General features: G+C 43.6%; 1 protein-coding gene across 3 annotated transcripts in view; it reads right to left on the bottom strand.

The window, feature by feature from the left end:
• Positions 1–14,021: 14,021 nt before the first annotated feature.
• Positions 14,022–22,487, bottom strand: part of DPP8 (dipeptidyl peptidase 8) — a 66,287-nt gene continuing 57,821 nt past the window's right edge. For all 3 annotated transcript variants that reach the window (XM_042941683.1, XM_042941684.1, XM_042941682.1), the window contains 2 exons: positions 21,791–21,902; positions 14,022–18,219 (listed from right to left, as the gene is read on the bottom strand). In XM_042941683.1, the coding sequence (XP_042797617.1) occupies positions 18,097–18,219; positions 21,791–21,902 (235 nt within the window). In that variant the 3' untranslated portion in view covers positions 14,022–18,096. The remainder of the gene's footprint in view (positions 18,220–21,790; positions 21,903–22,487) is intronic.

Genomic DNA, 22,487 nt, shown 5'->3' with positions numbered 1-22,487 from the left:
AAAATCTGCACCATCACCACAGAGAAAGTCACTGCAGAATCTTTACTCCTTCTGTTGTCCAATCTCCAGCTCACTTTTCGCCAGTACCAACATGGATCTGCAGTCCCCCTGCCTTTCTTCGTTCCATTCTTGCATTCCTTTTGTGTGTTCTTGAGGTCTTTATCTTCTACAGGCCATGTCTTACAAGTCTATGTTTGGGTTCCTTTTTCTTTGCATCATCCAATGAACCATAAAACATGACAAAGCCAGTTGTCTTGCCACCACCAAAATGGGTTCTGAATGCAAATACAAAGATGCCATCTGGTGTGGTCTTAGACATTCTGGGTAGTTTTCCCCAAATTTCTGTCTTAGTACGGTACTGCTGCCTTTCCAGCGTGAAGAATATCGATGACCATTTGTTTCTGCTGAAATTCCTGGTCTGGATAGTTATCATGTCAATCATGATGATGGCCAAGCTTCAGGCAGCCAGGGAGGATAAGAGCTTAAATGACATCTATCTTTATGCTAAAGATGCCCGAATATATACTTCCAGCCTGGACCCTCTCCCTAGAACTCCAGACTCATATCCTGCCACCTGCTCAATATTCCCATTGGATGTCTAATAGGCATCTAAATTTAACATGCACATCTGAGCCTTGACCTTCCCTGTCAAACTTGTGCCTCCCACGGTCTCCTTGTCTGAGGTCCTAGCAGCTCCATCCTTCCCCTACCACAGGATCCAAGCTCCATCAACTCTCATCTGGATTGTCACCCCACCTTAGGTCTCCTTTTTTCTGTCCTTGTACCTCTTCTGTCTTTTCCCAATACAGCAAAAGGCATCCTGTTACAGTGTGCACAAGATCATGTCACTTCTCTGCTCAAAACCCACCAGTACCTTCCATCTCAGAGCAAAAGCCAAAGTCCTTCCTGTGATGAGAAGGGCTGTGGTGGCCAGTTCCCTCCCTCCAGCCTCTAGACCTTTGCCCACCTAGTTCAGTGTGGAACTCTGCCTCCCCATCCCTCCTTCCTCACAATGTGCTCCCTCTCCCTACCCCCCTTCTTTCTAACATGCTCTACATTTTACTTATTTTATTTATAGTCTGTCTACTCAACAGAATGAGGGCTTCATGAGGACAGGGATTTTTGTCTGCTAGATTCCCTGCTGAATTCTTTTTTTTTTTTTTTAAACATTTATTTATTTTTGAGACAGAGAGAGACAGAGCATGAACGGGGGAGGGTCAGAGAGAGGGAGACACAGAATCTGAAACAGGCTCCAGGCTCTGAGCTGTCAGCACAGAGCCTGACGTGGGGCTCGAACTCACAGACCGCAAGATCATGACCTGAGCTGAAGTCGGCCGCCTAACCGACTGAGCCACCCAGGCGCCCCTTCCCTGCTGAATTCTAAGCAGCTGGACCAGTATCTCTGGCACTGTGTAGGTACCAGGGGGTCAAGATAAAAAAGATACAAGTCACTGCCCACAGGGAGGGTAGTGTCCTAAGTGGCATGGGGTGGCAGGGAGAATGGGAACAAGAGAAGAACAGTGGTGTGTGTCTAAGGGGGTGGGGGTGAGGAAGGAGGCTTCACGGAACTATTGATTGTTACAAATGTTTGACCTGGGTCTTGACAATTTAAGGAGGATAGAACTGATGGTGGGGGAAGAGGCCCAGTGGTATAAGAGCACAGGAAATGGCAGATCCAATCATTAGTGGCACAGATATCCATGGATGACCCCTATGGGTCAGACCCTGCTCTGGGCACTAGGGGCATAATGGTGAACAAGATGGTTCTTGCCTGCATGGTGCTTGGTCTAGTGAGGGAGACAGACAAGTAGGCAGGTAACTCTAATACTGTGTGATATATAGGCTGTGAAGGGGTACAGGGTGTATTAGAGTTACCTCATATCTCTCCCTTTTCCTCTGCCCCTCCCCAACTCTTGCTCTTGCTCTCTCTCTCTCAAAAAAAAAAAAAAAAAAATCATCAATTTAGGGGCACCTGGCTGGCTTAGTGGGTGGAGCATGTGACTCTTGATCTCAGGATTGTGAGATTCAGCCCCACATGGGATGTGGAGATTACTTAAAAAATAAAATCTTTTAAAAAATTTTTAATGTTTATTTATCTTTATGAGAGAGAGGGTCAGACAGACAGAGTGTGAGCAGGGGAGGGGCAAAGAGAGAGACACAGAATTGGAAGCAGGCTCCAGGCTCTGAGCTGTCAGCACAGAGCCTGATGTGGGGCTCGAACCCATGAACCATGAGATCATGACCTGAGCCTAAGTCGGGTGCTTAACCAACTGAGCCACGCAGGCGCACCTCCCAAAATAAAATCTTTTAAAAAAAATCATCAATTAAATGTGTTAAAAGTGCCTTCAGTTCACCATATACTGTTACATATTTTTAAGTTTATTTATTTTGCGAAAGAGAGAGAGAGAGAAAGAGAGAGAGAGAGAGAGCAGGGGAGGGGCAGAGAGAGAGAGGAGAATCCCAAGAAGGCTCTGCACCATCAGCACAGAGCCTGACGTAGGGCTCAAGCCCACAGAACCACAAGGCCATGACCTGAGCCTAAATCAAGAGTCAGAAGCTCAACCGACTGAGCCACCCAGTTGTCCCTATAATTTATTATTTTCTTAAAATAACTTCTGTGAGAAATTCTAAGACGGAAGTAACATCTTGGAGACCAGCCGACGTAGAGGCTGAGAGACCTGGCATAGGCTCCACCGAGGCCTGCGGTTTCTATTGGTTTGCCCAGGCGGGTGGGATGCTATCAAAGACGACCCAGGGAAGAGCCGGGCAGTGGCGTGGGACTCTCAAGTTAACATGCTGAGGGGGAGGTGCCTACATGGCATCCAGGTGAAAATATCAAATCACCAGCAATGCCATTTTCATCTGAGCAGAGAGATCAGAACTGGGGAAACTATTTTGTGAGCTGGCACTTCCAGCAGAGCACCTAACCCACCTTATTATAACATTCTTTATTCAACTGTCTGGCTGACCTGCAAGACAGTAAGCTCCTTGCGGCAGTAACCACACGTATCTTGCTCACTTTTTCCTGGCATCTAGCACAGTGCACAGCATATAGTAAGATCCCAATTAATGGGGTTTTTTTTTATTTTTTTTTAACGTTTATTTATTTTTGAGACAGAGAGAGACAGAGCATGAACGGGGGAGGGTCAGAGAGAAGGAGACACAGAATCTGAAACAGGCCCCGGGCTCTGAGCTGTTAGCACAGAGCCCGACGCGGGGCTCGAACCCACGGACTGTGAGATCATGACCTGAGCCGAAGTCGGCCGCTTAACCAACTGAGCCACCCAGGCGCCCCCCAACTAATGTTTTAAAAGTGAATGATAAAGTTACTCGTCGGGGTGCCTGAGTGGCTCGGTCAGTTTAGGTCATGATCTCACGGTTCGTGAGTTCGAGCCCCACATCGGGCTCTGTGCTGACTGCTCAGAGCCTGGAGCCTGTTTCAGATACTGTGTCTCCCTCTCTCTGACCCTCCCCCGTTCATGCTCTGTCTCTCTCTGTCTCAAAAGTAAATAAACGTTAAAAAAAATTAAAAAAAAATATGTAGAAGTTCTCTGGCACTTCTCGAGGAGTACCGTCTACTTGCCCTCCCTTTGAACACAGGCCGGCCTTAGGCCCTCAGCTCTAAAGGATAGGATGTAATGGAGGTGATACTGCTTGGCTTCTGAGGTTAGTCATAAAAGAAGACTCAAGTCCCACCTGGCTTTACTCTCAGGCACATGCGTCAGGGAGCCCTGAGCTACCCTGTCGGAAGTCTGGCCACTTGAGGCTGCCATGTTGGAGAGACCACGTGGGAAGACAACACGGACAAAGGGACGCTACGGTAGCCTCAGCTCTTGCACCCAAGGAGCCAAACGGGTAAGTGAGGAAACCTTCTCTGTGTCCAGCCCCAGCCCCTATCTGACTACGACCACATAGGAGACCCTGAGACCAGTCAATCCCCAGCACCGTGAGAGATAGTAATAATAACAAATGGTCATTGTTTTATGCCACTAAGTTTGGGGTGGCTTGTTATATAGTCCTGGATAATCAGAACAGCTGCGGGAATCTTACTGGCTTGGGTTCACTGTTAGAACCACTCACTGCCTTCCCCATTCAGCCCCTTTAAAGGAAGATGCAAAAGTTAAATATGTTTACAATATCTTCACCCTTCATATTCAAAACTATCTCCCCTACTACATCTCTGCTCATACCCTCTGAGCCCATGGGATGTCTCGCCCCTCCACCTGAGATGCCTTTTCACCCCTCACCACAAAATCGCTAACCGATTCATAGAATTATAGGATATTTTTATTTTCGTCTTGGTGCTTTTCTATGTTTTAAACAAGTTGTCGGCACTGAACACATTTTTTTTTGCAATCAGAAATATTAAATGTAACTTAGAAGAGAAAAATATAATCTTCAGTTTGGGATGATGAGGAAGAAGTTCTGGAGATAAACAGTGGTGATGGTCGCACAACAGTGCGAATGTACTCAGTGCCACTGCGGTGGCCACTGAAAAATGGCTACGTGGTAAATTTTGTTGTGTATATTTCATCACGATGGAAAAAGTATATACAGTTCCTGGGGCGCCTGGGTGGCTCAGTTGGTTGAATGTCCGACTTCGGCTCAGGTCATGATCTCGAGGTTAGTGGGTTCGAGCCCCGCGTCGGGCTTTGTGCTGACAGCTCAGAGCCTGGAGCCTGCTTTGGATTCTGTGTCTCCCTCTCTCTCTGCCCCTCCCCCGCTCACACTCTGTCTCTCAAAATATAACTCTGTCTCTCAAAAATAAACAAACATTAAAAAAACTAAAAAAATATATATACAGTCCCTTAAAAACTCAAGTGCCAGTTACTTCAAGATAGATCATCTAGATCTTTCTTACCCATTCATCTGTATCACTCAATAGGCACTGGATTATTTCTGCCTCGGACAGGGATTTCATTATGCAAATGAAGTTTAATTATGTAAATTAATTGTGTAAATCAGTTTGTCTCAGTCTTGTGTCCCAGATGACACTGGAAGCTCCCTGAGGGCAGAAACTGGCATTATACAGGTGGTCATGCCCACAGTACCTTTATAAAACAATTGCCTGGAAATCAGAACACATTTCCTTAAAGAATCGACACCACAAATGAAGGCTGTGTTCTCAGACTAGCCAATCAAAATCTGTTTAACTCATTAAATAGCTGAAATGTTGTATATTGGCAATGAAAATATATTGCAGAAACACACTGAAAATACGAGCAATTAAACAAAACAGAAAAATCAATGGAAAGGTCGACAAGTTCGGGATTGAATTAGTAATAAATACATATATTTAAACAGAGATCATAATTAACAAGGTAAAACCAAGTTCTGCATGAATGAAAATGACTCAAAGTTTATTACATGACTCATGTCTGAACACATTTACGTAGTTACAATAACATAAGCACTGATATTGGTTTAAGTGAAATTGCAATAAAACTATATTGAGGGGCACCCGGGTGGCTCAGTCGGTTAAGCATTCCACTCTTGATTTTAGCTCAGGTCACGATCTCACAATTGGTGAGATCAAGCCCTGCATCAGGCTCTGTGCTGACAGAGTAGAGCCTGCTTGGGATTTTCTCTCTCCTCTCTCTGCCCCTCCCCGGCTCATGCACATGTGTGCGCACGTGCTCTCTCGCTCTCAAAATAAATAAATAAACATTAAAAAAAAAAAAGAACTGGGGCGCTTGAGTGACTCAGTTGGTTAAGTGGCCAACTTCGGCTCAGGTCATGATCTCACAGTTTGTGGGTTCAGCCCCGTGAAAGCTCTGTGCTGACAGCTTGGAGCCTGGAGCCTGCTTTGGATTTTGTCTCTGTCTCTCTCTGCCCCTCCCTCACTCACACATTCTCTCTCTCTCTCTCTCTCTCTTTCTCAAATATAAATGAACAAAAAATGGAAAATAATAATAATAAAAAAGAATTATATTGAAAAGATGAGGGGGATGGGAAATGTGTGTGTTTGGTGAAAATGGGAAGGAAAACAGGTAAATTCTAAGCTTTCATCGTGGAATGCCACTAAATAATGTATGAAAACTGAAAATAACCAGTGACATTATATACATTTTATTTAGAGATTTGTTTTAGAACTTGACTCTGTAAAGCCACGTGCCTGTGAAATTGGGATAAAAGTAAACCTAAAAAAAAAAAAAAAAGAAAAAGTGACACAAATGTCTGTATGGTTCAGTCAGAACCTGCCTTCCCCCTCAGCTCTCCAGGCAGACACTGATCCATTGCCCCATTCCCATCACTGCCCTGCTGCGCCCGGCAGCTAGTTCCTGTCTGCAGCCACTGCTCCACTGTGCAAGGTCAGCCCGCCCCGGCGAGTCTGAGATTCGGATGGCTCCTTTCTGGTACCCCTTTAGGAGGACCCCTGCACATCTGGCGTAATGGGCTAAGACTTGCTCTCTCCCAGGGGTTCTGGATGCCCTGTTGTAGCTGGACACACTGACCTTGGCAGGATGGGCACACTGCCTTCATCAGAACTGAGAGGTAGGTGAGACAGGTCACCTTGTCCACCGCCCCCATCCCGCTTTTGTTTTTTTTTATTAATGTGTATTCATTTTTGAGAGAGAGAGAGAGTGCACAAACAGGGGAGGGGCAGAGAAAGAGAGAGAGAGGGAGACAGAGATTCTGAAGCAGGTTCCAGGCTCTGAGCTGTCAGCTCAAAGGCTGACTTGGAGCTTGAACCCACCAAGCGCCCGATCATGACCTGAGCCGAAGTTGGAGGCTTAACCGACTGAGCCAGGCAGGCACCCATCTACCCCTCTTTGGAAGCTGTACCCCCTACTACTGGAGACTGTGTCCACCCACAGCCTCTGAGGGTCAGGGCCCTCCCCACAGGCTTGTCCTACCCAGTGGCCTTTTTCCTCCTCACTTTCCCCATCAAAGCATGTCTACCCAAAGACCCGCCCTCTCCTGTGGTCTGTCAAATAGACAGCCTGTTGAAGTGCAGCAAGCAGGAAAGCTAAGGGCAGAGGCAGAGCCCCCTGAGTACTTGTTACTCAAGGCTCTTCATGGCCCACCCCTAGCCTTAGAGTCTGTTCCTTTCATTGCCCCCACATGCCCGCTCCCGGCTCCCAGTGAGCCAGCTATCTCTCCCAGCCCCTGCTTTATCCCTTTGTGCCTGTGAGTAAAGTATTTTCTCTGCTTGGAATGACTTCCTCCCACTTGGGGAAAGTTATCCTTAAAACTTAATCCAGGGGCACCCGGGTGGCTCAGTTGGTTCAGCATCTGACTCTCGATTTTGGCTCAGGTCATGATCCTGGGATCACGGGATCGAGCCCTTGTGTCAGGCTCTGTGCGCTGAACATGAAGCCTGCTTGGGACTCTCTCTCCCTCTCTGCCCCTCTCCCCGGTGCACTGTCTCTCTCTCTCTCTCTCTCTCTCTCTCTGAAAATAAATAAATAAACTTTAAAAAATAAATAAAACTTAATCCAAATGCTACCTCCTTTGTGCAGCCTTCCCTGACCACCTTTCTCTTCGTTGCCCAGAAAAATTAATAGTTTGTGTTTGTTGAGTGCTGTGTACCAGATACTAGCAGGTTGGCATGCGTTTTCTCATAGCAGAGTTATAGCAGCTCCATCAAGTAGTACCATCATCAGTCCTATGTTCTAAAAGAGGAAGCTGAAGCACAGAGAGTTTAAGAAACTTGCTCAAGATCACACAGCCGGAGGTGATTCAGCGGGAGTCAGGACAGGTCAAAGCCCTCACTCCTAACTGCTGTCCTGCTGTGTGTGCCTCCGTGGGGCTCCCACAGCACTCGATATATTTCTCTTTGCGCTTCCCCTTTTTTGTTTACAGTCCATCTCCACGCCTGGATTGAAATCTTTTGAGAGTAGAGAACGTTGTCTGGCTCCTCTGAACATCCTCAGATCCCTGGATCCCTCAGCATGAGCCATGCCCATGGCAGCTGTTCAATTCATGTTGCTTGCTAATGGATGAGGAGAGCCAGAATTAGCATTCCACTTCTGCACCATGACCTTGGGAAAGACATACAACCTCACTGAGCTCTAATTTCTTTCTCTGGGGAGTAGGGTGAGGCAGCCACAGTGGGGAATAATACTAATATCTAACTGATGTCTCCTAACTCATTGTGGAGATCAAATGGAACAAGACACTGTCATGAGGAAATATTCTGTAAGTGCTCTTACAAATTACAAATGGTAGCAGTTGGTGCTCAGAAGGCAATGTGTTCTCTGCTCATAGGCAATACATGTTATTCCTGCAAGGGCCTTACAGTTAATGATAACTTCATCCTAACCATGTGCAATATTGGAAAATCAGCCCTTGGGTCAGGCAGGTGGGAAATGTCTGAGCCCCAGGCAGAGTCTACTCACCCCCCTGGCAGACTTCTGTACCCACCCTCCTTGATCACATCCCAGAAATTGCTGTTCTCCCAAGATCCCTGGGGCTGAGTCATGTTCCTCTCCCCACCCAGCATCTACCTCCTCCCCAGAGCTCGGGCCGGACAATTCAGGTCCTGGAGAGTGGACTGCTCCCACTCGCAGCCTTGCACTCTTTGGAGGAGTGGGGTTAGACCAATGGCAGGAGTGCCAGCATTAGCTTCATCAACCACCTCCAGGCCCCAGTCGCATGCCAGGTCTGCGTTCGGCACTTTGGCCTCACTACGACTCTGTGAAGGAGGTATTAGAACCTCACTTTGCCCAAGATTAGAGAAGCAAAGGGTTTACTCAAAATCATGACTGTTGGACTTGACCCCAAGTCTATCAGGTTCCAAATTCTCTAGTCTTTCCCATGCTCCTCCTTCTTTCTCTGGGCAAGTTCAAGGAGATTTATATCCAAGATCCACCCAGGACATGCTTTCTCAGCATGAGCTCAGTCCCTGAAGGAGCTCAGATTTCAGGCAAACACCATATTTCCTTGATTTAAAATACATTCCTATTCACATTTTTATATTTCTGATATCGGGATCTTACAGATGGTAATATCTTAGATTTTAGGAAATTTAGTAGGAGTCCTAGAGACCGCATTCCAGTTCTCTGTTCAGCTACCAACTGGTTTTGTGCCTTTGAAGGAGTCACCTTACTTGCTTGTAGATCAGGGAGTCTAATCAGCCTGACTGTTGTCAGCTCTGCCACTTGACAGCTTGTACAGCTTTGCAATCTTCTCTGGGACTCGGGTTCCCCATATGTAAAATGATGGGAGGGGTCTCTAATTTTGTACCTCTTCTTTTAAGCTGCAGCATACATTTCCCCAGTCACAGGTAAGTAAACAGCTCAACTGCTCTGGATTAAGTAATGGCTGGAGGGCCTGGAAACCTGGGGTCTCCTCTACTCCCTCCACTTCTGTCAGGGCCATTCGGGCGGCCCCCTCAGCCTTCTCAGTTTGGCAAATTCCTCTGTTGAGCCCTGGTTTGGGAGAACAGTGAACGAAGACAATGCTAGAAGATCTGGGCTCAAGTATGGACTCTGAGCCGCTGGGATGGTGAAGTATAATCACTTCCTGGCTCTGGGTGTCAGCTTCTCATCTGCAAAGTCAGCAGTAGATGAGATGTTTCCTAAGAATCTGTTCTGGTGCTAACATTCCATGATCACAATCTTCCAATGCTCTACCTCAAAGGTGCTTTACTTTGGTTGCATATTAGGATTACCTAGAGAGCTTATGAGAAAAATTAAAAGATGGCAGGTCTCCTCACTGCCCTCCATGTTGATGTAATTGATCACAGGAGGGACTAAGACATCAACATTGTTAAAACTCCCCAGGCAATTGTGATAGCCACCAGGGCTAAGAGGCACAACTCCTCCGATGGGGGACAGAGAATAAAAATTCCAGTGACATTTCAAAGAAATGGTCCTGGGGCACCTGGGTGGCTCACTCACGTCTGACTCTTGATTTAGGCTCAGGTCATGATCTCACAGTTCATGAGTTCCAGCCCCGTGTCGGGCTCTGTGCTGACATCACAGAGCCTGCTTGGGATTCTCTCTCTCCCTCTCTCTCTGTCCCTACCCCCCTCAAAATAAAGAAATCAATAAACATTTTTTTAAAAATGATTCAAAACAAAGAAAGGGTCCTAAAAACTTAACTTAGGGAGAATTTGGGCTGTTTTTTGGCAGCCCTATTAGTGAATTGGTAGATAGGTACTTGGGAACCTAAGAAGCACCATCAAAATATTCATTTGAAAATTGTTTAAAGTTTCTAATAAGCCGGTCCAGAATTTGCCAAATGCAATACAGTGCGTACTCTCAGCGTGTGTAATCTAACTGGAGAAACAGAATGAGTGGACAAAAGTACGGTGTAAAATTAAGTGCTAAATCGGAGATGACCTTATTGGGCACTTCTGTTGCATACGCCAGGCACCAAGTTCTTCACAGCAAACAGAGTTAATCCTCACAACCATCTGTTGAGGAGGGTTCTGTTATTATTCCGATTTCCTACTTTAGGAAACTGAGGGTCAGGATGTTATGTAAACGTGCCCAAGCCCACAAAGCTAGCAAGTAGCAAAGGTTGAAGCCAGGCTCCAAAGCCAATGCAGGTATCATTTTGCCAACCCACTTATCTTTGGGTGGGGACATTCCCATAAGCTCTGTAGGGTGCCTAGAAGAACCTGGGCCTGACTTCAAAGTATATGTTCTACTAACTGGAAGAGGAACCCCTCAGGAGGCTTGTGGGGACCAAAGAGCCCAGGTGGGGGAAAGTGAGGAAAGGTCAGGTGACACGGGGCCTTGGATTGGATTAGGGCCTGGAGCAGGAAGGTGAGAATATAAAGTACATTTACGCAACTGGCAAGTGTCCTGCTGGGTGTGCTAGTGAGGGGGGTTGGTGGGGGTGGGGGGTGGGGTGAGTTGGTCCTGAGAACCTGGAGGACAAGGGCTGTTCCTCTTCTATCTTTGTTTTCTCCTGGCCCATCAAAGGCCTGGCACTTGATCGTTACTAAATATTCGCTGAATGAAAGCTGAGAGCAGCTTCTTTGAAGTCACTTGGAATTCCTAATCTTCTCCTCCAACTCAGGCTAGAGAGCTGCTACAGTTACTCACCATGACCTTACAGGTCCTCGACTGAGGTAGGAAGGGCAGCAATAGGAATGAGGAGGAAGGGACAGTGGAGACAACGCAATTAACTGGCAGGGCCACACATCCCAAAGCTCCCAACTGCATCACATGCAGTAGCATTTACATGCATGCTTAGGGATGCAACGATGACCACGTACACCCCCAGAGACCCAGCCAACATGGAGAGCTCCTTCTACAGAAGAGCAATGTGCTTTCCAGAACCTACCTGGCCAGAGGACCTTCCTGCAGAGAATTCTCACCTGTGAATGGAATGTTAAACTAATCTATGCCACTTCTGCGGGATGCTTTTCCAGTGAGGACTGCCAGGGTGGGGTGGGGGTGGGGTGAAGGGGAAGGGGCGGAGTGTGTGTGTAGGGAGTTCTGGGACTGGTTAATTGTTTCCCCAAACTCTTTATTTCAAGGACTCAAGTTTGGGAGCCAATTTAGAGAAAGCATCTTTCAGTAAGGAGCACACACAGCAGACTCAACAACTCAGCTGAGCCAGAGCTGAATCCCACCTAAGCCATTTCAACGGGACCTCAACCTCTTCCAGAGTGGCAAGGCCAGGGCACCAGAGCTGTGGGCAGAGCTAGGCCGATAAACGTTTAAATCCTGGTAATTCCTCAAACCACTCCAAGCCCAAAATAAAATTACAACCATGAGATTCTCATACTGCAGTTGTTTCAATTCTGTTTCCCTCGAAAGCACCATGGGATCAATCATTGTTTCCCCATAATCACTGAGTGGGTGAGGTTAGGCCAAAGGGAAGTCCAAAGGCTTCAGGGCCATAGCACTTGCCCGGATAGGACTCTGGAGCCCTGAAGCCCTACAGCCACTGGGAGGTCTGCACTTCCAACACAGTATCTGCAGGATGCTTATGGCCAGGTTGAAAGCAGATTTTTTTTTTTTATTTTAATTTTTAAAAAATATTTTAAGTAATCTCTACACTCAAATGGGGCTCGAACTAACAACCCCGAGATCAGGAGTCACATGCTCTACCAACTGAGCCAGCCAGGCACCCAACAAAGCTGATTTGGAAAAAAAAAATTTTTATGTTTATTTTTGAGAGGCAGAGAGAGACAGGGTGTGAGCAGGGAAGGGGCAAAGAGAGAGGGAAACAGAATTGGAAGCAGGCTCCAAGCACTGAGCTGTCAGCACAGAGCTCCACGTGGGGCTTGAACCCACGAACTGGGACACCATGACCTGAGCTGAAGTTGGACCCTCAACTGACTGAGCCACCCAGGTGCCCCCAGAAAGCTGACTTTTTAAAAGTTTGTTTGTTTGTTTGTTTGTTTATTTATTTATTTATTTATTTATGTCTGTCTGTATGTATGTATTTATTTATGAGAGAGAGAGAGAGAGAGAGAGAGAGAGAGAGAGAGAGAGAGAACCAGCAAGCAAGGGAGGGACAGAGAGAATCCCAAGCAAGCTCCATGCCCAACGCAGGGCTTGAACCCACAAACCCTGAGATCATGACCTGAGCCGAAATCAAGAGTCAACCAACTGAGCCATCCAAGCACCCAGGCGCTCCTAGAAAGCTGATTTTTATTGGCAATAGATCCAGGCTAAATAGACCAAGGTAGGGGTGCCTGGCTGGCTGAGACAAAAGAGCATGACTCTTGATCTCAGGGTTGGGAGTTCAAGGCCCAATTTGGGTGGAGATTACGAAAAAAATAAACTCAGGAAAAAAAAGAGAGAGACCAAGGTAGTCTATAAAAGCGTGCCATAAATGGGATTATATGTATGCTTTAGAGCCTTGGTGGGCCTGGCTGGTTACTTCCCGCTGCAAGCAGCCTCAACAGGTTAGTTAACCCGGTGTATCCTAGTTTACCTCAGGATCATACAAATACCTTTGTGTGTGTGTGTGTGTGTGTGTGTGTGTGTGTGTGTGTCTGTAACGAGGTAAAGGTTAGGAAGCACGGTCTGTAGCATTACCCTGCTTAAAGATCATCTTTATTTCTAATAATTTTTGTATACAAATTAAAAGCTTAAGACCCCGGGTGCCTGGCTGGCTCAGTTGGTAGAGCACACAACTCTTGATCTTGGGGTCATGACTTCGACCCTCACGTTGGGGGTACAGTTTACTTAAGAAAATAAACAAAGGGGGCATTAAAAAAATAATAAAGGGGCGACTGGGTGGCTCAGTCAGTTAAGTGTCCAACTTCGGCTCAGGACATGATCTCACGGTTCACGGGTTTGAGCCCCACATGGGGCTCTGTGCTGACAGCTCAGAGCCTGGAGCCTGCTTCGGATTCTCTCTGTCCCTCCCCAACTCGCCTACTCTCTCTCTCTCAAAAATAAACATTTTTAAAACATAGGAAATTTTAAAAAATTAAAAGTTTATGAACCTAACATATAACACAGCAGTGGTTCTTTTGGGGTGGGGATCACCCTCCCTTTGGGAATGTGATAAAGCCAAAGCCTTTCTCCCCAGAATGCACTTCCACTCATTCATGCAATACTTTGCATACCACCTCAGAGGATTAGAGAATCCAGGTTAAGCGTCTGTTCTGGAAGGATTATCAGACAAACCCCAAATTTACTAATTTCAGAGGAGTTCATCTTTTCTCCAGTAGTTTCAACAGACCTGAGAATCGTCAAAGAAAGCTCTGAAGAAAGTATTACACTGAACTCCCGAGAAATTTTCCAGGGAGCATGCAGAGACCACCATCAACTCCAAGTGGCATCCCTAAGAAAATCCCAGCTGTCCAGGAAGGGCACTGGCTCCAGGCACCACCTACCCTACCCCTGCAGTAGAAAGTGCTGGTCGCTGGGCACCACTGGCAGGCACAGAGCAGTTCTCGGCACACCTCCGTGTGGGTTTGGATGCATTTTTGGCTAGGGTTTGTACTAGAAACCCCATGTAATCACCTTGCAGTCTTCCTTTCTCCATTGCAAGCACATGACCTTGGACACGTGTATTAATCACTCCACATTTGCCACTAATCAAGGCAAGATTGTACAAATAGGGAATGGGGGCGGGGGGGAAGGAACATTTACATCAAGTAATTTAGCAGCATCTTTATTGCAACAAAGAACCTGTAATAAAATGCAACAAAACTAATGTTTCACTTTACATGATTAAAAGCCATGTAGCTGAAAATGAGAAAACCCATAAACTTACTGGAGTGAGACATGCAATTCTTTTTATACAAGTCAATGCTTAAAACAGCAGGCACTTTATATTCTAAAATTAAAGACCTGAACTCCAATTGTGCTGAATACAACATAAATTTGTATTTGGGTTATCCAGAAACAAACATACAAATATTCCTTTTTCTCTCTGTGAGGGACTTCTGAAACGATTACCTAGAACCGTCTCTTGACGAAATAAGAAAAGCAGGAACCGGCACCTTGCACTAATGTTTCCGTATTTTAGGCTGCAAGACGGATAGGTGAGGCTGGGGAGAGTTGGGAAAGTGGGAGTCAGGCAAGTTTCTTTATTCCTTTATGTCTGCTGGAAGCGGACACTCACCTCAAAATCTTAGTTAGATATGGCCATGTCTCTTTTCTTACTTCAACTAGCTCTAAGTTAGGCTCTCAGGCTTAAGCAAGCACTCTATTCTACACCCCAATTCCCAAATCCCTCACTACTAGGAAGACACATTTAGTCTAACAGTTTTAATTAACTTCAGAATGTCATATACTAATTAGAAGTACTGCTTCAGTAATAAGCATGCTTAGCATTTACTTCAGAATGGAAAAATTAACCATTTTATGTTATCTTTAAAATGTTTCATAGGAATATATTAATAAATACTTCTTTAAAAATTTGCCTTTTCTATCTATCATTTAACTACCGTGAGTCAGGGCATCCGGATGGAGTCTAGTACCAGCTGAGCAGTAACTGGCCGCGTGGCAATGGGTATATTTTCTCTTCTCTCTCTATGTCGGTTCCTCCTCCAACAGATGAGAACATCAGATTATATCAAAGATGCAACAGCTTAAAAATTTAGGCTTCTATAATAATGGGAGATCTTATAGGAATCATTCCACCTAAAGAGAGAATTATGTTACAGACAGGTGGGCTACACCTTCTGTAAGGAATAAAACAAGTAGTAAAAAAAGGAAGCATCAATATCTGTATCTCATTCCTTTACAAAGTAATGCATGCCTTGTGACTCCATCCTCTAGTATGAGGCTTTGGAAATGAGCCAGGAACGGCATTGAGGGAAGAACCTTCATTCCAAAACGAAATCTCCAAACAAAGAGGAGACATAGTTAGCGATACCTTTCTGCTGCTTTCAGAGTGAGAAGGGCCCAGTCATGATCACAGACGAGCAGCTGTACTTGACTATTGCTTTAGGTTTTTGTAAATCAGTCCAGTGTAAAAATCACCTATTATACTCTTAATCCAATTCCATTCTCTACAGAAGAGTCTGTGAAAGTAGCCCACAAACAACTTTGAATCACCTAGGAAAGGCGGTGAGAAATGCAGATTCCTAGTCTCCACCCAAATCAACCAAATTTAAAGTTCTAAGCGTAAGGTTCAGGACTGCATTTCTTTTTCTAAGCGACCCAGAAGATTCTTAGATTGAGTCCTCGCGCTCAACACGTAAGCCACCACCCCTACCGATGGTTGCTCAAGTGCACCTACTTATCAAGCCTGCAAAAGCCGCCCCATTTGATACTTAACCTACTGCTTTTTGGTTCTTAACCAAAACTGTTGCTACTTTTATATACTCTTGCCTTTTACAATGTTCCCCATTGACAGGGTACAAATAGTTTCAGTGAGATTTCTACTGATTGCTTGGATGGACTAGGATGTTTTCCTCATAGGTTTTTAAAATAAAACTCAAACTGTCTTTCTGCAAGTGAATTCAGCCCTGTATTTTTCCCCCTTACACAAGGAGAATGGCATTTAATGAAGTGGGGATTATAACAGAGGCATTCCTTGTGATATGAGGAAAGGAGAAGGAAGATGCAAAAGGAAAACACTGGTGAATTCAAGAGCACATGAGGTTCTTTTAGGTTTGTTTTGGTAAAATGAGAGACGCCGTTTTGAACAAATAGCTTTAACGGGCAAGAGGTTTCAAATGAGTAGATGTCTAAAAGCCACTGTATACCATTTCTACTCTGCATATTATATAAGGATAGATCCCTGGGGGCCAACCAGTTCACAAACAAAAACCACCTTCGATAGTCAGATATATACTTAAATCAAGGGGGAAAATACTTTCTTGGGAAGAAAAATTACCCAAATCAATTTAATTTAACATTGAAAAAAATATAAACAGACCTTGGCATGGGAAAACATAAACAAAGAAATCAATACATACACAGACAATAAGGAAAAGTGTGGTACCTATGATACAGTATAAATACACAAAGAGCAAAACCCAATCCCCTTCCCAAGGACAGAGCCACCAGGTCACCTTGCCATTTCTGGACCTCCCCCACCTCCCACTCGGCCCTCAGTGATGAATTCACCTCTGACGCACAGTCATCATCCTTCCTGATGGAGGCTGTGCTCTCTATGGGAGAAATCTACTCTGTAGTGGTGAGAAAGAAAAACATCAACGTTTTTGGAGCATTGCTTAAAAGTACTGGTAACAACTTTCCAAACACTGAGGCTTGTGATAAAAAGGGTCAAACTCATAGGTATCTTCTTTGCCGCTGGCAGTGTGACCCATCTAACACCCCAAGACTCTAAGATGACAGATTCCAATCAGATCCTGAAAAGCCTATGAGCTCCCTTAACAGTCAAGTGCTAGGGCTAAACCAGGAAATGTCATGGCCATTCAAGAAGCTGCTTAGAGGCTTTGAACACTGAAAAAGAGAGCCATGGCTGGCTGGGGATCAGTTTGTGGTAAAGAAGTTGTCTGGAAACCTCTTTAAGCTCACAATACCTAAATTACGCTCAAATAATTTAAAAAGGATAGAGAAAGTTTAAATTTGTAAAGTTTCCAAAATTAAGAGGAAAATAACAAAAACTTAGAATTAGAAAAGTAACTAAGTAACTTTTTCTCCCTGAATAACATCGGTCTGTAACTGCGCTGGTAAGAGAGTGATTTCTTAATTCTGGTTTCTGTAACTAACATTCTAGGAGTTTCAATTTCACCCCCCCAAAACTTTTTCATGAGTATTTTTGGTCAAATTATACTTCTACTTAGTTGTTAAGCAGACCCTTCTCCTCTCCCTGTCATTTTACACACCCTAGTATCCCCAACCCTACCACAATTCCCTTCCATCACCTAAAATTCTGAAACCTTTCAATAAGGAAATACCCAATGGAAACTGGCACCACTAAATTTTCTGAAGAGTGAGGTGTACTTTTTCCTTTTCTTAAAGGAGAAGAAATTGCCTGCAAATATTTAAGCTCTAACCATTTAAAATTTTTCCGCCTGTAATTATCAATATTGTAAGACTAATTAAACCATGCTACATGTACAGTTACTTGCCTTTGTATGAAAGGAAAAGCCCACTCTGTCATATCATCAGAGAGAACTATTTATACTAGATACAGTTGAAATTGGCTAAAATTGGTCAGAGCTTGAATGAAACAAAATAAGTGTCTTTAGGAGGCCACTAAGTTATCCTTGAAAAATCATTAATGACTGGTTAAGTCATAGGTTTAATAGTGATTAGTTCATAACATGCTGGATACACCCCAAGCAATGAAGCATAAGCTATTCAATTACATTTAAGTGCTATCAAATCTGTAACTAGTCAGAGATTCTGGAATTGAACCAAACCAATCACTAATATCATCATATTTTAACAAACTCAGAAGTATACTGTAAAAATACACTAATTAAGTCCATGAGGTTTATAATGCTATTAGAAGTGAAAATAAGGTAGTATGGATATATGGTGCTAATGTCTTATTTCCTTCAGTAATTCTCATGGTATTGCTGGGTCCTTTAGAAATACGTGTCATTCAATTTTGTGTGTGTATGGTTAAGGTATTAGATTACTATCCACAAGCTGTAGACGCCTGCACGGCACCGATTATGCTTTCCGGAGTAGATGTTACATGGCAGGTACCAAAATGTGTCGATCAATTCCGTGTTTTCTACTGATTAAACCTCCTCGTTTGGTTAAACAGCCAGTGTATACCAGAGTTCTACACAGGTCAAAATTATATCACTTTCAGAGCAGCAATACGCGATCCAAGGTTTTCTTGAAGGTAGTGCAAAAGATGCAGTTCGTAATGTTCTCCAGATTCAGGGACTCTTATGCTGTGTCTCTCCTGAGGATAGATCTTAAACAACAACAAAAAAATCAAAATACAAAAAGTAAGAATTTAATCATACACCTCCTTCCAAAGCTTTCCAGAGAGTTTCAACAGGATTAATAATATGGAGCACAGCCTCAGATAATACACACATATATCCTATCTAGAGGCCCCTCCCCCTTTGAAAAAACATTTTATCTGAGAGAGAGAGAGAGAGTGTTCGAGTGGGGCAGAGAGGCAGAGAATCTTAAGCAGGCTCCACGCTCAGCGCGAGCCTGATACAGAACTGGAACCCATGACCACCATTATGACCTGAGCAGAAATCAAGACTCAGACACTCAACTGACTGAGCCACCCAGGCACCCCTATAATTTCCTATATACCATTAGGCTTACAGAAGGATTTATCTATAGATCATTGGGGTGCCTGGTGGCTCAACTGGTTCAGGGACCAACTCTTGATTTCAGCTCAGCACTTCGAGCCCCGCATCAGGCGGTGAGCTGACAGTATGAAGCTTGCTTGGGATTCTCCCTCTCCCATTATCTTTGCGCCACCCCCCTCCCCGCCCGCCCCCCGGCTCACATTCTCTTTCTCTCAAAATAAATAAACTTAAACACACACACACACACACACACACACAACCTCTCTATAGATCAGTGGTTCTCCAAGTGTGATCTACAGACTTCTGGGGTCCTCAGAAACCCTTTCAGGGGATACATAAGGTCAAAACCACTTTCAGAACAATTTACCTTTATTCATTGTATTGGCATTTGCACCGATAATGCAAAAGCAATGATGGGTAAAAAGTGTCAGTGCCTTAGTATGAATCAAGGCAGTGACAATAAATTGTACTGAACTTGTAGTAAAAACAAAAATATCAATTTCACTTAGGTAGCAGTAAAAATTAGAATTTTATGAAACTGCAACCCTTGAATAGTTGTCTTTTTAAATATTCTGTGGTGATAAAGCGAAAAGAGTGCAGAAAGCAAGTCTGCTCCAGGACGTCTCAAGGAGAAGCACCACAGGCCCAGCTGCAGGCTGAGATGCCACTTCGTAAACGGAGCTCCATTTTCAGTTTGGAACAATGACTGACAACCATGGTGACTCAGACCGGGGTGTCTGGCAAACACCTGCTCAAAAATGAATGAAGTGAGCTGGTCACCTCAAGGACAACACTGCTACCAATGATAAACTTTGAGCTTTTGAGTGGAAATCAGAATTTCGGAAAACTTGTGGAGCGCCTGGGTGGCTCAGTCGGCTAAGCGTCCAACCTCAGCTCAGGTCACGATCTCGCAGTTTGTGGGTTCGAGCCCCGCGTCGGGCTCTGTGCTGACAGCTCAGAGCCTGGAGCCTGTTTCAGATTCTGTGTCTCCCTCTCTCGCTGCCCCTCCCCTGCTCATGCTGTGTCTCTCTCTGTCTCAAAAATAAACATTAAAAAAAAAAAGAATTTTGGAGAACTTGTATCATGAGCCTCCCCCAAACTTACAAACATTTCTGGTGAGATCAGAGGTAATATTAATATATGTGACCTTAAAAATATTCTATAATGAAAGGAGTCAACATTTAGAAGACTGACGTCACACAGTGAACCAGTATTTTCCAGATGCCCAATGCATGTACAAAAGATCCATTTCAAATATAAGATCCAACAAATTTTAACGTAACAGAGTATGAAACATTTATAGATATGGCTTCAGATTCCCCACTAAAACTAACCTTTAAGAAACTAAGATTTGTCCAGTTTTGGTGTAGTATCAAAGAAGAATATCCACAATTATCCGAAAAGGCTAAAATATTCCTCCCCTTTCTTAACTACATATTCTGGGAGGCTGTAGTTTCTGCACACGGTAGTCCCCCCCTTATCTGCAGGGGGCACATTCCAAGACCAACTCTGGATTCCTGAAACTGCAGGTAGTACCAAACCCTGTATGTACTGTTCCCCTCCATCTATACATACATATGATAAAGTTTAATTTATAAGTTGGGCACAGTGAGAGATAAACAATAGCTAATAAGGAAACAATCATAGCAACATACTGTAATAAAAGTTATGTGAATGCGGTCTCTCTCTCAAAGTATCTTGTACTATGCTCAGTCTTCTTCTTATAATGTGAGATGATAAATGTTTATGTGATGAGATGAAGTGAGGTGAATGATGCAGGCATTGTGATAGAGCGTTAGGCCGCTATTGACCTTCTGACGCTATGTCAGATCAAGAGGATCGTCTGCTTCTGGATTGATCGCAGCTGACTACGGGTTAGCTGAAACCTTATAAAGTAAAACTGCACATAATGGGAAACTACTCTCTACTTTAGCCAAAACAACAATTCCCAACGGGTTGCATGTGTTGCATATGAGCAGAAAGGAGAATCTGGGTGTCTTTCTTAAGCCAGACATTAAAGGGATTTTACAAAAATGTAAAAACAATGCTACTTTTCTAAGTAATTTTTTGTTTGTTTTGGAAAATAGTTTTTCTCTCCCACAAAAACTGTGATTTGTGTTAACATATAATAGTTTATTATTGTTATTTAAAAATATATTTAAAATTTGTTTTAGTTTTGGGGCTGCCTGCCTCAGTTGGAAAAGCATGAGGCTCTTGATCTTGGGGTCATGAGTTCAAGCCCCATGTTGGATGCAGACAGAGATTACTTAAGTAAACAAGTAAATTTAAAAAAAACAGAATTTTTCTTAGTTTTAATATCTTATATGAAAATGGTGACAGATACAACCCACATAAATGAAAGTTCTTTGGTATGTAAAGGGATCCTGAGACCAAAATGCTTGAAAACTGCTGCTATAGACAAATATCTCGCAGTTTACTTACATAAATGTCAACTGAGACATAAAAATGGACAAAGTAGGGGCACCTGCATAGCTCAGTTGGTTAAGCATCTGACTTTGGCTCCGATCATGATCTCACGGTTCAGGGGTTCAAGCCCCACCTAGGGTTCCGTACTGACCGCTCAGAGCCCGGAGCCCGCTTCCGAGTCTGTGTCTCCCTCTCTCTGTGCCCCTCCCCAACTCGTGCTCTGTCTCTGTCTCTCAAAAATAATAAACATTGAAAAAAATTCTTTTTTAAAAAGGGAAAAACAATATTTTTCATTTCTTAGGAGCACATCATCTGTGAAAGAAGTACAAAGGAGGAAGAAAGAAGGAACAAGTTTTAAAACCCCCTTTTTTTGAGTAAGGAGCAACAGAGGTGGTTACTTTGCTGCTTTCTGTTCCAATGTCAATATAACATAAAATTAAAAGATCTTTAAAAACCAATGATATCAAGTAGCACTTCCTCACCCTTCCAAGGGGAAGAAGAAAAGCAAAGGACACTGAATGGACTCCTGTCATCTTTTCCGTGATTACAAACTGAAAGCAGATACAGATACACCAGTCATATATTCTAATAGGCCAGTTTTTAGTCCAACTTCCACAGAATCTTAATTTTTATGCAACTGGAGGCACTGCTATCTGTGTCTATGACTTTATATCTCTTAAGCAGAGAGTGGCCACAGCTGAAAATCTAGCCTTACTCCATAGTTTACTATATTTCAAAGTAATCAATCATTAATCACTACTTAATTCCATCAGAAGATGAAGAACTCACCTGTAAATCATAGGGCTTTCCAGCCCTCACTAAAAAACTCAGTAATATACTGGTGTGTGCAAAATGGACATTCTCATCCAAGAACCCATGTAAAAGTAGTAAACGATTTGGTCTGGAGAAATGGAAATATCAGAGGATTAGGCAAAATAGAGTGTTTGGGGAAAAAAACCACTTACCTCCTTTAATCACAATTACCTATTAGTAAACATTATAGTTATGTAATATATACAACTATATACAGTTATGTAACATAATTATATGAAAACATATAACTGTATAATATAATCAGTGTTAATAAAGTTAACTTCTACTATAAATGTTAAAATAAGAATTCAACATTTTCAATAAATTTATAATATATTAACCAGACACTACATGTAACGAAAGATTAAAAAAATTTTAAATATCACGTGTTCAATTTCTTATGAAGATATTAGCATATATCAATATAATAATTACAGCCTGTCCATAGGGAAAGAAAAATCATAAACATTATCCATAAAATATATTTAAGCAGAAACAGAGTATTTTCCACCTTGAAACAGTTACGTACTTATTAAACTTCTTTCAGCACCCTCATTGCTTCAAATATAACTTATAAAAAAACCTAAGTGTATGAACTGGCCTGTAACTCAGCTCTGAGAAAGAGCTATGCCACTCGAGTATTCTTTAGAATATTAGTCTTGGTTTTGCAGTA

The sequence above is a fragment of the Panthera leo genome, chromosome B3, assembly GCF_018350215.1.
Source record: "Panthera leo isolate Ple1 chromosome B3, P.leo_Ple1_pat1.1, whole genome shotgun sequence".
NCBI classification, from domain to species: Eukaryota; Metazoa; Chordata; class Mammalia; order Carnivora; family Felidae; genus Panthera; species Panthera leo.
Note: the sequence above shows the minus strand (reverse complement) of the source record. Positions and strands in the feature narration are given on the sequence as shown.